This window comes from Bos mutus, chromosome 2 (genome assembly GCF_027580195.1).
Source record: "Bos mutus isolate GX-2022 chromosome 2, NWIPB_WYAK_1.1, whole genome shotgun sequence".
Classification (NCBI taxonomy): Eukaryota; Metazoa; Chordata; class Mammalia; order Artiodactyla; family Bovidae; genus Bos; species Bos mutus.
The window spans coordinates 4,934,084-4,946,161 of record NC_091618.1 but is presented as its reverse complement, the minus strand read 5'-3'; the positions used below and the strand labels follow the sequence as shown (position 1 = coordinate 4,946,161).

At 61.6% G+C, this 12,078-nt stretch overlaps 1 protein-coding gene across 1 annotated transcript in view; it reads left to right on the top strand.

Moving 5' to 3' along the window:
- The window catches only part of RAP1GAP (RAP1 GTPase activating protein), a 51,809-nt gene extending 40,375 nt beyond the window's left edge, over positions 1–11,434 (top strand). The window contains 9 exon segments of the mRNA XM_070382708.1: positions 2,029–2,160; positions 3,999–4,076; positions 5,043–5,152; positions 6,234–6,347; positions 8,467–8,590; positions 9,825–9,927; positions 10,311–10,414; positions 10,694–10,735; positions 11,128–11,434. Coding sequence (XP_070238809.1) covers positions 2,029–2,160; positions 3,999–4,076; positions 5,043–5,152; positions 6,234–6,347; positions 8,467–8,590; positions 9,825–9,927; positions 10,311–10,414; positions 10,694–10,702 — 774 coding nt within the window. The 3' untranslated portion in view covers positions 10,703–10,735; positions 11,128–11,434.
- Positions 11,435–12,078: the final 644 nt, after the last annotated feature.

The following is a 12,078-nucleotide window of genomic DNA, read 5'->3' as shown; positions in this document are numbered from 1 at the left end:
GTCCACCTGCACGCGGAGGGACGCGGCGGGGATGGGGCGGGGACGCGGTGGGGATGAGGTGCAGGGGTGCGGGGCAGGACCAGGTAGGGGGTGTGGCTACAGGCAGACTCGCCCGGGAGGTGGGGTTGCTTGGGGGCGTGGCTCGGGGTGGAACTAATAGGCGCGAGCTCGGGCCAGGTGGGCGCACACCTGGGGTAGAGTCCGGAGGACGGTGAGCCTCAGGGTGGACCCAGGTTTTAGCGTGGGCCTAAAGACTCGTGGCCGTGCGCGCGCTCTCTGCCGGGGCAGAGCCACGGTTGGGAGCTGTAAGGTGCGCTCTGGCTGGAGGAGGAGCTGATGGTTGGAGGCGGGGCTTAAGCTTGGGGGCGGAGTCTGCCTGGACGGTAGAAGGAAGGAGCGCTCTGGTGCCAATGGTGGTGGCTGCCAGGTCAGGGCAGAGAAGAGAGGACCCCCGTGTCCTGACCGAGGGAAAGAAACCAGAGGTCCAGGAAGGAACGTGAACAAGGAGCTGATCTGCATGGCGTTAGGCCCGTGTGACCCGCTTTGGCTGTCTCTGGTTCAGTTCAGTTCAGTTCGTGTCCAGCTCTTTGCGACCCCATGGACTGCAGTATGCCAGGCCTCCCTGTCCATCACCAAATCCCAGAGTTTACTCAAACTCATGTCCATCGAGTCGGTGATGCCGTCGTCCCCTTCTCCTTGCGCCTTCAATCTTCCCCAGCATCAGGGTCTTTACCAGTGAGTCAGTTCTTCGTATCAGGTGATCAAAGTATTGGAGTTTCAGCTTCAGCATCAGTCCTTCCAGTGAATATTCAGCTTAGTGGTAAAAGCGTAGACACCCTGGGTTCAGGTTCCAGCCCTTCCACTTACCCGCTTGAGCATTCTCTGACCCTCAGTTTTGTTTTGTTTTTTTTCAAATCTGTTGTTTAGGCTTCTTACCTCGTACAGCTGTTGAGAATTATTTGTAAAGCAATTTGATCAGTGTAATGTAAGTTAAGAAACAAAATGCAAAACTGTGCCCATTTACCTCGGCGACTACCGTCCAAAGTTGAGAGGCAGAGGAGAGAGCAAGTTCCCTTCCCCCACCGCCCCACTGCGGGGCCTGGACCACCACACCCAATCCCCCCCCCACAGGTCCGCAGGCAATGACCCCTCTGCCTCCACCCACAGGAGGAGGACTGCCTATTCTCCAGGTGCCCAGCCAGGCTGGCAGGGCCTCACCTTTACCCCAGGGCAGGCTACAGAGCTGGAGATGTGGGTTTGCATAAGAGGATTAGCCCAAGCCGCCCAAGTTCTGCCCTGGGCTGAGGCGAACAGACCGCCTTTGAGAAAGAGGCTTGAGGAGAACCCTACCTTTGCGAGGAGCAGACAGCAAGTGGGTGGGGTGGACGTGGGCCTGGGCTGTCTTCTCTGAGGGAGGGATCCAGGCGCCCAGCATCTGGTGGGCACTGGATTAAGTCACAGCCTTTCTCAGACAGCAGAGCCCACGGCCTAGGCTTTGGGTTTGGCATCTGGGTCCCAGACCCACCTCTGCTTTGGTTTCATCACGTGGAGAATGGGCCTGGTAGCAGTGCCTGCCTCCAGGGGCAGATTGAGTGAGAGGATAGGTAGAGAACCCCGGCCCGACTTGAGCTTTCTGGGCAGGTTGTCTGAAAAAGGCAAGGAGGGGAGGGAGGGTGGAAAGAAAAGCAAGCAGGAAGCAGGCTCCAGGAGACCCTTAAAAGGAGGAAACTGGCGTTTCTGGGGCGTTCTCTGCACACGCTTTGGGTCACAACTCTGCATCTCCTGTGGTCCTTACAACCGCACGACAGGTCGTGAGGCTCCAAGGCTCAGCGGTGGAGTGGTTTGCCTGAGGTCACCCAGCTAGTGGCAGAGCCGGGACCTACACAGCCCTCTGCACGGGTGGAGCTGACTCCCGTGTGGACTTTGCGGGAAGGGACTCACCGGGGTCACCTAGGGTGGCATCGGTGGGTGGCTCCCGGGTTTCCCTGAGGGAGGGGGCCTTAAGAACTCCCTGCCCCACCTTCGCAGCGGGTCATCCGGAGCCGCAGCCAGTCCATGGATGCCATGGGGCTGAGCAACAAGAAGCCCCACACCGTGTCCACCAGCCACAGCGGGAGCTTCACGCCCAACAACCCCGACCTGGCCAAGGCAGCTGGAATAGTGAGTGCCCGCCTCCGCCCGCCCCTGCCCCCCAACCCTGCTGTCCCAGGGCCCACCCCAGACTCTAGGCTAGGTCTCGCTACTGCTGTCCAGGGGGTCAGGCTCCCGGGCTGTGACCCTGAGACCCTGCAGCCCCCTCTCCAGCCCCTTGATGCTCCCCGCCCTCCTCCGGGCCCTTTATTCAGCCCGGACTTCCTGCAGTGTGTCAGCCCTCTATCACGCTCCTTAGGGAACACCTCCTGTCTTGTCGTACGCTGGGAGTGGGGCTGCTGTGTGGACACCTCTGACCAAGCCTTGAGTTTCTGGGAACACCTACTGTGTGTTGGGCTATGGGCGCACACTGTGTCAGGACCCGGTCTCTACGTGAGCATCTGCTGTGTGTCTGGCTCTGAGATGCTGCTGGGCACCACTGTGTGTCCGGACCTGGGCTGCAGTGCGCTGTGGATGGGGGCACAGTTGCTGTGTGGACGTGCACCTTGTGGGCGTCTCCTGGGGGCCCGGCCCTGCGTGTCCGCGAGCCCCTGTTGTGTGTCAGACCCTGGGCTCCTGTGTGGACCTGCCTCTGTGAATGTCTGCCGTGTGCCCAGGCCCTGAGCTGCTGTATGAGAACCTACTGTGTATCGGGAAATGGCCTGCTGTGATAAGCCCTGGATATCGGTGAATGCCCATTACGCATTGGGGAAGCGAGCTGTGTGAGCGCCCACTGTGTGCTCACAGAGCCCTTGTGGTTGTGGCTGCCTACTGTGTGTCAGGAACTGGGCTTCTGTGTGAACCTCTCCTGAGTGATCACCTCCTGTCTGCCGGGCTCTGTGGGACTCTGCCACTAACACACAGAGAGTGTGCTGGGCACAGGATGAAAAAGGCCTTCGGCGGCAGGCCTGTCCGCTTTCCACTGCCCAGCGGCCAACCCCGAGCTCTGCACCTGCTGCTTTGCTGTCCCTTCCCCATCCGTCTTTCCTTCTATCACCCATCCATCCATCCATCCATCCATCCATCCATCCATCCATCCATCCATCCTCCCATCCATTATTTATTGACTGTCAGCTGCATGCCAAGCAAGCCCTGTGCTCAGTGCTGTGAGGCTGTGTCCTGTGACAGGAGGGACCCCCCCGCCCCCACCCCGGCCCTGGGGTCTGGCCTGGCCAGGGGAGCAAGGCGAGTCGTCTGTTTCCCAGCCGTCACCAAGCCCACTGGCACAGGAGCCGCAGCCCGCCCTCCTCCAAGCCCGATGCCCCAGCCACTCTCTTCCTCCCCCCAGTGGGGCCCTGCCTCCCGCGGGTGGCTGCAGAGGGGGCCCCGGGGACAGGGCCAGGCCAGCAGCGCCCGCCACGGCAGTAACCAGACCCATTTCTGTTTTGTTTTTGCACACTTCCCCCTCTCTTCTCGTGGCCTCCTTTTCCTTGCCTTTCTCTCCTCTCCCCTTCTCCCGCCACCCCCAACTTGCTTGTACTTGTGCATTCTCTCCTCTTGCACCTTCTTTACACCCTCTCCTCTGCTTCGCACCGTCTCCTCCCTTGCTTTTCCCTTTGTGCCTCCCCTCTCGGTCTCTTCTTGTCCGTCTCACCGCCGGGGCCGTCTCTGTCTGTCTGTCTGTCTGTTTCACCCTGTGCCCCTTCTTGTATGACTGTCAATCTCTCGCCTCTCTTCTCTGTGTCTCCTTCCACCTCTTCTCTGCTTCTTTCCCCGGCCTTGTCTGTCTTAACCCCCTGCCCAATTCTCCTCTGTCCTCGTCTGTCTGTCCCTCCTCTCCCTGTCTCACTTCTCTGTCTCCCTGTCCTGCCATCCCTGTCTCTCTGACTCTCTGTCTCTCTCTGCCCCCGCCCTCTGCCGCTTGCCAGTCATTGCTTATTCCGGGGAAAAGTGCCAGTAGATTCGGACGCCGAGGCAGTGCCATAGGCATAGGAACCGTGGAAGAGGTTGTCGTCCGCGGGGCCACCGGCTCTGGAGGCTGTCTGCACGCGCTGTTCTCTGCTCGCTCTCAGGACGGAGGCCATATTGGGGACGTTGCCCCCCCCGACCCCCAACCCCCCAACCCCGGGGACAGGCCCGAGGGCCAGGCGGGATGGAGTGCCAGCAGCTCTGACGGCACTCAGCAACCAGCTTTGGGGCCTGGTACCTCTGCCAGAGCCAGGCCCCCTCCACCCCCACCAGGGGCTCTGGCCCTGCCCTGGCCCCCGGGACTCAGGCCCAGACCCCGCCGGGATCTGGTACCTGAAGACCCCACACCCAGCTGCACGTCCCCCAATATCGCCAGGCCTGCATGGAGCACCTTGCCCTCCTCTGCCCCCCTTCCTGGTCCCGACTGTGAACTGACCTGGGGGCTCCTGCCCCTCCGTCCCTCCCTGGGGACCCCCATCCTGCCTGCCTGCCCCAGAGAAGCCGGCGGGGATGGGGGGCCTGCTTCTGGTGCCTGGGATGACCCACAGTAGTGTGTGTGGAAACTTAAGTAGGGATCTTTCACCTGCTGAGCTAGAGCCTCCCGGCAGGGCTGGAGTGGGGCAGTGCCTGGGTGGCTGCGCCTGCTTTCTCCCCGCTGCCCTCCATTGTAGGTCCTGTAACGCCCGGGGGGCTGCTGCTCTGAGGACCTGGCCTCCCTCCCCACCCCAGCCCAGAGCGGCTGTCCAGCCCCCCGCTCAGGCCTCTGTCCCCTTTTCCTAAGATCCCGGGTCCAGACCTGCTGTGTGACCTCAGGGGGCCCCTTTGCCGTCTCTGGGCCTGTTTTCCTTTATCTGTAAACTAGGTTGGCTCTCTTGGGCAATGGACAGTCCTCTGCTTCGGGGCCTGGGCAGCAGGGCCCCAGGGTGGCCTGTGGGGTGGGGTGGGGGGGGGGTCCCTGGAGCTCCAGGAGCAGGTGAGCACTGAGTTGGGGCCTCTCCCCACAGTCGCTGATTGTCCCTGGCAAGAGCCCCACGAGGAAGAAGTCGGGTCCGTTTGGCTCTCGCCGCAGCAGCGCTATCGGCATCGAGAACATCCAGGAGGTGCAGGAGAAGAGGTGGGCGGGGCAGCGGGGCGGGATGGCTCCTGCGTCCCCTCTGGCTCCTCCTCCCACCCCGCACCCCTGCGCCGATCCCCATTCAGCGGCCAAGGAAAGCAGACAACAGGGAGCCCCAGCCTTCTCCCCTCCTGTCCGCGCTCTCGAGGATCTGCTGTGCGCCAGCTCGTCATCTCACGCAAGCCGCCGCCACCCAGTCCCAGCTCTGCTGGTCCCGGGAGCCATAGGTCAGGGGAGGGCCTGGCCCGGGTCGCGCAGCTGGGGAGGGGCAGAGCTGGGGTCTGCGGAGCTCTGTACATCAGTGTAGGCGGGGTGTGGGCCGCGCCCGCCGCATGAGAAGCACGGAGCCCTCGGGAAAGCAGAGGGTTGTGAATCCGGTCTTCATCAGGCTGCGGCTGTGTGATCTCGGGAAAGTCACTGAACCTCTCTGAGCCTCATTGTCCTAATCTGAAAAAAAAAAAAAACAGGGATAAGGACACAACCAGCGGCACGGGGCTGGCCGTGGGGGTGCGCGCCGTGCGTGCGAAGCCGGGCGCCAGGTGCGCTGAGGTCTCCAGGAGTGAGCTGGCCCTCCCTTCACAGGCAGGAGAGCCCAGAATCCCATGAATCCAGGGTTCGCGTCTTGGCTTTGCCACGTCCTGGCTGCGCGTCCCTGGGCAGGTCTCTTCTCATCTCTGGACTCCAGTCTCCTTACCCGTTATGGGGGACACTTACACCCCCATCCGTGGGGGATGTCCTATCTCTTTCTTTCTTTTCTTTTTGGCCTCTCTGCGCGGCTTGTGGGATCTTAGTTCTGAGGTCAGGGATTGAACCTGAGTCCGTGGCACTGAAAGTGCCAAGGCCTAAACTCTGGCCCACAGGGGAATTCCCAAGGACGTTCTACGAAGGTGCTCCCACAGTTCCTGCTCCCCCCTGGTCAGCCCAGGGGCTGCAGGGACCGCTCTGGGGCTGGCCCCTGAGGATGCAGGGTGTGGGTACGAGGCAGGAGCGCCCGGGACCTCCTCTCCCCACCTGGGGCTCCTTCTACCCTTCAGGCCAGGCCTGGTGCTGAATCCCCCCGCCGCCCCTGTGTGCCCCGCAGGGAGAGCCCCCCGGCCGGCCAGAAGACCCCAGACAGCGGGCACGTCTCCCAGGAGCCCAAGTCGGAGAACTCATCCACTCAGAGCTCCCCAGAGATGCCCACGACCAAAAACAGGTTGGGGCTCGGGGCATGCTGAGCCGGGGGGCTTGGGTGTGGCGGGCCCATTCTTTCTCCCCCTCGTCTGGGCCCAGGGCTGCCCGGGAACGTGGACATGGCCACCCCCAGGGCAGCAGGGGGGCCCGGGCACTCTCCTGGGTCCTCCTCTGACACACACCCGCTGAGTGCCTTGTGCATGCCACACTCTGCAAGACTGCAGTCAGCTGGACATACGGCCCCTGCCTCGAAGAGCTGACAGTCCAGGGTAACACAATATAGTAAGCTACTTCAGGTAGCTACGACAGAAGGAAAATAAAGCAGAGGTTGCAATGAAGAATGGCTGGGGTTAGCTGGGGGCTCAGGGAAGACGTCTCCCGAGGGGTGAGGTTGGAATTGAGAGCTGAGTGAGGAGTTGGCCCTGTTAGGATGGACTGATGATGGCAGGGTAGAGGGAGGAGGGTTCCAGGTAGGAAGCACAGCACGTGCAAAGGCCCTGAGGCGTGCTTGAAGGCTTGGCAGAAGGGTGGTGTCGTTGGAGCTGAGTGAGTGAGGCTGGGCCTGCATGGTCGTTGACGGTGGGAGGAAGCTGAAGAGTTGGGCCGGGGCTGGGTCATGGCTTTGAAGGCTATGTGAGAACTTTGAATATTTTTTAAATTTTTATTTATTTTTGGCCGTGCTGGGTCTTCACTGCTGCGCGGGCTTTTCTCTAGTTGTGGAGAGCGGGGGCTACTCTCCAGCTGTGAGGCGCAGGCTTCTCGTTGTCGTGGAGCCTGGGCCATCCGGGCTTCCGTACTTAGGGCGCGCAGGCTCAGTGTTCCATCGGGGCTTCAGTACTTCCGGCACGCAGGCTCAGTGTTTAGGGTGCTCGGGCTCAGTGGTTGCGGCTCGTGGTGCTCGGGCTTAGTTTCCCGACAGCACGTGGGATCTTCCCGGATCAGGGATCAAACCTGTATCTTCTCTGCATCAGCAGGCAGATTCTTTCCCACGGAGCCCCCAGGGAAGCCTGAGAACTTTGGATTTTATCCTAAGTGTAGCAAGGAGGCTTTGGAGGATTTTATTTAAGAGGAGTGATGCTTTCACAAGCTGACCCTGGTCACCTTGTGAGAGTAGGTCCAGGGTGGGAGCAGAGAGGCCAGCCCGGAGGCCGCCCTCCCTTCGCTGCTTGTCAGCTGAGCCCAGGAGGTGAGAGGGCCGGGGGGAGGACCCGTCCTGGGCTGAAGAGTCAGGCAGGTGAACAGGGAACCAGGAAAAGGCGACAGGGGCAGGAAGAGACTGAGCCGAGCAGATAGGGTCGTTCCCCGCCCACCCCCACAAGGAGGAATCAGGGAGGGCCTCCTTGAGGAGGTGTCTCCCCCCGACTGGTGTTTGAAAAGTGAATTTACTTTTTAGGACTTGAGGGAAGGCGTGAGACTGCAGGCAGCAGACACAGATTGGCCCACAGTGGATTTTCCTCCAGAAAGAGGGGAGGAAGGAACAAGTGGGTAGATATTTCTTTCTGAGCAGAGGCTAGAAGGCAGGAAATCCTGTGCAGTGTTACATGAGCTCCTCCAGCTACATTGGTAACATTGGAATAATCAATGTGATATGGTGGTGATTGTGGTGAGAAAAGCCCTTGGACGTGGAATGAAACTGGGAGAGAGTTAAGGAGGAGACTGTGGAGGTGGAAGGCCTGGGTCCCACCTGCTCTCCCACCTCAGGCTGGGTGCCCACCCTCTCTGTGTCTGGGTGTCTGCTCATTTGTGACATGGGTCTGACAATGATAGCGATGAGATAACTGGGGTCAACACACTTAGATCAGTGCCTGGCACAGAGTCAGTCTGCACTCGCTGACGGTGCCGATGGTGTAACTATTAACCAATGGTGTATAGATAAATAGTTCCGATTGATCATACAGCCAAGAGAGTTGGGCTTCATCAGGGGCAGTAGGGAGGAGCAGGACTGGGGCCCGACAGGATCTCTGTGTTAGGAAGGACGGTGGTTTCGGGGAGGCTCAGGGGCCCCGGGAGCTATAAGATGCCACGGAGGAGCTTGGCTGGCTGCAGGCTGGGCCTGCCTGGGCGGGGAGGGCAGGGACCGGGGGTCTCAGCTCAGGAGGTGCCCAGCGTGGATGCTGGCTGACGGGACGTGTCCATGGCAGAGCGGAGACAGTGGCCCAGAGAGCAGAAGTGCTGAAGGACTTCTCCCGCTCCTCGTCCAGCGCCAGCAGCTTCGCCAGCGTCGTGGAGGAAGCAGAGGGTGTGGATGCGGACGACACAGGCCTGGTGAGAGGCCCAGGAAGGAGAGGTGCCCCACGGCAGTGTGAAAGGGGTGCTCTTTGATCCCTGGAGATGATGCTCCGGGGTAAAGCGTGAGCCCGGCTGTGGCTGAGTTGTGATCAGGAGACCCAGCCCAGAGGAGTAGTGCAGACTGACCTTTCCTTACTCTGAAGCCTCCCATGGCTCCCCAGTTCCCCACACAGCCCAGTCTGTGAGGTCTAGCCCCTCCCTCCCAAGCCCCTTCTCTTACCCCTTTGGCCAGTCTGCCTTCCTCCTTCAGCCAGTCCCCAAACCAGTCAGGCTTACTACTCTACCCCTGGGCCTTTGCACATGCCGTCTCCGCTGTCTGGAACACTGCCTGCTCCCTCCTTCCCCCTTTGTCTGACTGGCTCTATTCCTCCTTCTCAGTTCAGCCTCACAGCACCTCCTCCAGAAAGCCTGACTTTCCAGTCCCAGGGTAGGTTAGGAGGCCCTTGTACACTCTCACTGGAGAAGGCAATGGCACCCCACTCCAGTACTCTTGCCTGGAAAATCCCATGGACAGAGGAGCCTGGTGGGCTGCAGTCCATGGGGTCGCTAAGAGTCGGACACGACTGAGCGACTTCCCTTTCACTTTCATGCACTGGAGAAGGAAATGGCAACCTACTCCAGTGTTTCTTGCCTGGAGAATCCCAGAGACGGGGAAGCTGGTGGGCTGCTGTCTACGGGGTCGCACAGAGTCAGACACGACTGAAGCGACTTAGCAGCAGCAGCACACTCTCACGGACCCTGGGCTCTGTCCTTGGCACGCTCCGTCACGCTTCGTTCGACAACCCTTCAGTTCCCTGCCAGGCTCCGTGTCAGATGCTGAGCGTGCAGACCGCCAAGCCCCCACCCCGTGGAGCCTGGGATCTGGAACTGTGCTGGTCTCTTCCCAGCCTGTCTCTCCTCTTAACTTGGAGCTCTTGGAGGGCCAGGACCCTACTCGAATTCTCTCGGTGGCGTGGCTTATGAGAATCTCAGTGTTTGAATGCACGGATGAGTGGAAGTGTGTGTGTGTGTCTGTGTCCGCTTCTGTTCCCACTCTGCCCTCCTGGGGTCCCCTGGGGCAGACATGGCTGGGCCCTCACCCTCTTTGCAGAGGGGCCACGGTCGGGCGGGGGGTTGTGGATCAGAGGAGGGGGTGAGGAGGGGAGGGGGGAGCCAGCCAGTGCCGTGGGCAAGGACTTAACCTCCCTCCTTCTCTCTCTCCCGTCCTCAGGAGAGTGTTTCCTCCTCGGGCACGCCCCACAAGCGGGACTCCTTCATCTACAGCACGTGGCTGGAAGACAGCATCAGTACCACGAGCGGAGGCAGCTCCCCAGGTACCAGCAGGGCCAGCCCCACCACGGGCACGCCCACCCCTGTGATGGGCGGCGGCCAGGGCTGGGCACGGAGGGCCAAGACCCGTTTTCAGGCCCCAGGTGGTGGGTGTGTAATGGGCCTGCCACTGACGTGGGCTCTGTGGGCTGGTCCTTATCCCGCCTATTATGGTAGTTGGTGGCTTGGAGGACTGATGGCTTCTAGAAGGGCCTTGAAAGTTGATGGGGCTTTAAAGGGGGTAAAGATGGGAGTTGAGGGTGGGAGTCCTCGAGGGAGGGGCTTGCTGGGGTTGGGGGACACTGCTGCCGACCGCCCATCCATGCCCCCGTCTCCCTGGTGCCTCCCCGCGGCCAGTGAGGTGGCTCCCTCCTGCCTCCCTCCCCAGGCCCCTCTCGGTCACCCCATCCAGACGCCGGCAAGTTGGGGGACCCTGCATGTCCCGAGATCAAGATCCAGCTGGAAGCATCTGAACAGCACACGCCCCAGCTGGTATGCACAGCTGCCAGGGGCCTGGGTAGGGCTGGGACGGATGGCCTGGACGCTGGCCCTGTGGGGGGCACCGTTGCCCCGGGAAGGGGGATTGGCTGTTGGGGAGAGGCCTCAGGCAGCCAGGGGTCCCCAGGGATGGCGCTGGACCAAGACATGGGCTCCCCGCCCCAAGCCTGGAGGGGTTGGGCTTGTCCAGCCTGGGCGCACCCGCTGACTTCTGCTCGCCCGTGTCTCCCACCCCCTGTCCTGGCGCCTGTATTGCCGCTGTTCTGACCGCAGGGCTGTTAGCCACGCTGTCACTCTGAAGGTGACCTCGAGCAGGTCAGTCCCAGCCCTTAGCTCCTGTTTGGTCGGGAGGAGGGAAAGGGCAGGGGAAGGCAGGGCTGGGCCGGCTTCTCTCCTTCTCCATCACCTCTGCGGGGTGAGAGTTACGTGTCTAGGTTTGAATCTTCTGCCACTCAGTTTGCTAGGTGACCCTGGGCCTCAGTTTCGTTATCTGTACAGTGGGGCCAATAAATTCTGCCTCACCTCTGGCCATGAGTTACTGGGAGAATTTGATGAGAGCCTGAAACGGATTTGGGAATTGTTGGGAGGGAGGGGTCTTGGGGGTTCCCCGTGGGGTAGAAAGACCCAGAGCCTGCCGTCCCAAGGGCGTGACCCGTCCACATCCGGCTCCCCGTCTCATGGCGCATCTGTCTCCCTTTACCCTGCAGACGAGGGTGCAGAAGCACGAGGCGAGGCTGCTCCGGCAGATCCGGGTGGACGGGCCCTCTGCCCAGAGGCCAGCACCAGCCTGGGGGCCGCCCCTCGCCTGCCCAGCCCTCCTCCTGGCCCACGTCTGGGCTGTCTCTGCAGGGCAGAGCCAGCCAGCCCTGGGAGCGGGAAGCTGCTGGCACCGTCCCCACCCCCTGGGCTGGGGGGCTGGCTGGGGCAGGGAGAGGTCAGTTGGAACGGGACTCCAGGCCTGGCTCATCCATCACCCCTGGGTGCCCCTCTGGATTCGAGAGAATGAGCTGGAAAGGAGAATTGAGGCATCTCAGTGCACACAGAGCCTGCCATGGAGGCACTGGGTAGGAGGAGCCCTGGGCTGGGGTCCTGAGTCCTAGCTTGTGGTTCGGGATCCGCTCTGCGACTCTAGGCCTATCATGCTCCCTCTCTGAGTGCCTCTGCCCTAAATGGATGAGGTCATTTCAGAGGTCGCTGAAGAGTGGGATTCCGCGCACCTGCCCCAGAGTGGAGGATCCTGGGGGCCTCCCGTCACCCTCTCCCGCTTCTTGGGGTTCCTGGGGCCCCAGGTCGGCTGAGGGGCAGGGGGCTGGCTGTGGGCCACGGCACCTCCTAGACCTGCCAAGGCCCTGCCCACCGCCCCTACGTGACAGATGAGTGACCCCCTTGTGGGCGTCGGGGGACCTACCTGTCTCTTCCGCCATCCCCCGGCTCGACCCCCAGCATCTCCTGCTCCTGGCACTCCAGGCCGAGGGGTCTCAGCTGGCTCACCTTTGCACCACCCCCACCCCGCACGGAGCGGGCAGGCAGGCATAGCTGCTGTGAGTCCACATCCTCGTGTGTGTCTGTCCACACTTTTTAGGCACCACGCCAAGGGGCAGCCTTCCGGCCCCAACACCCATTTCGGAAGCCCCCGTGGCCGCGTGTGTGTGTCGGTA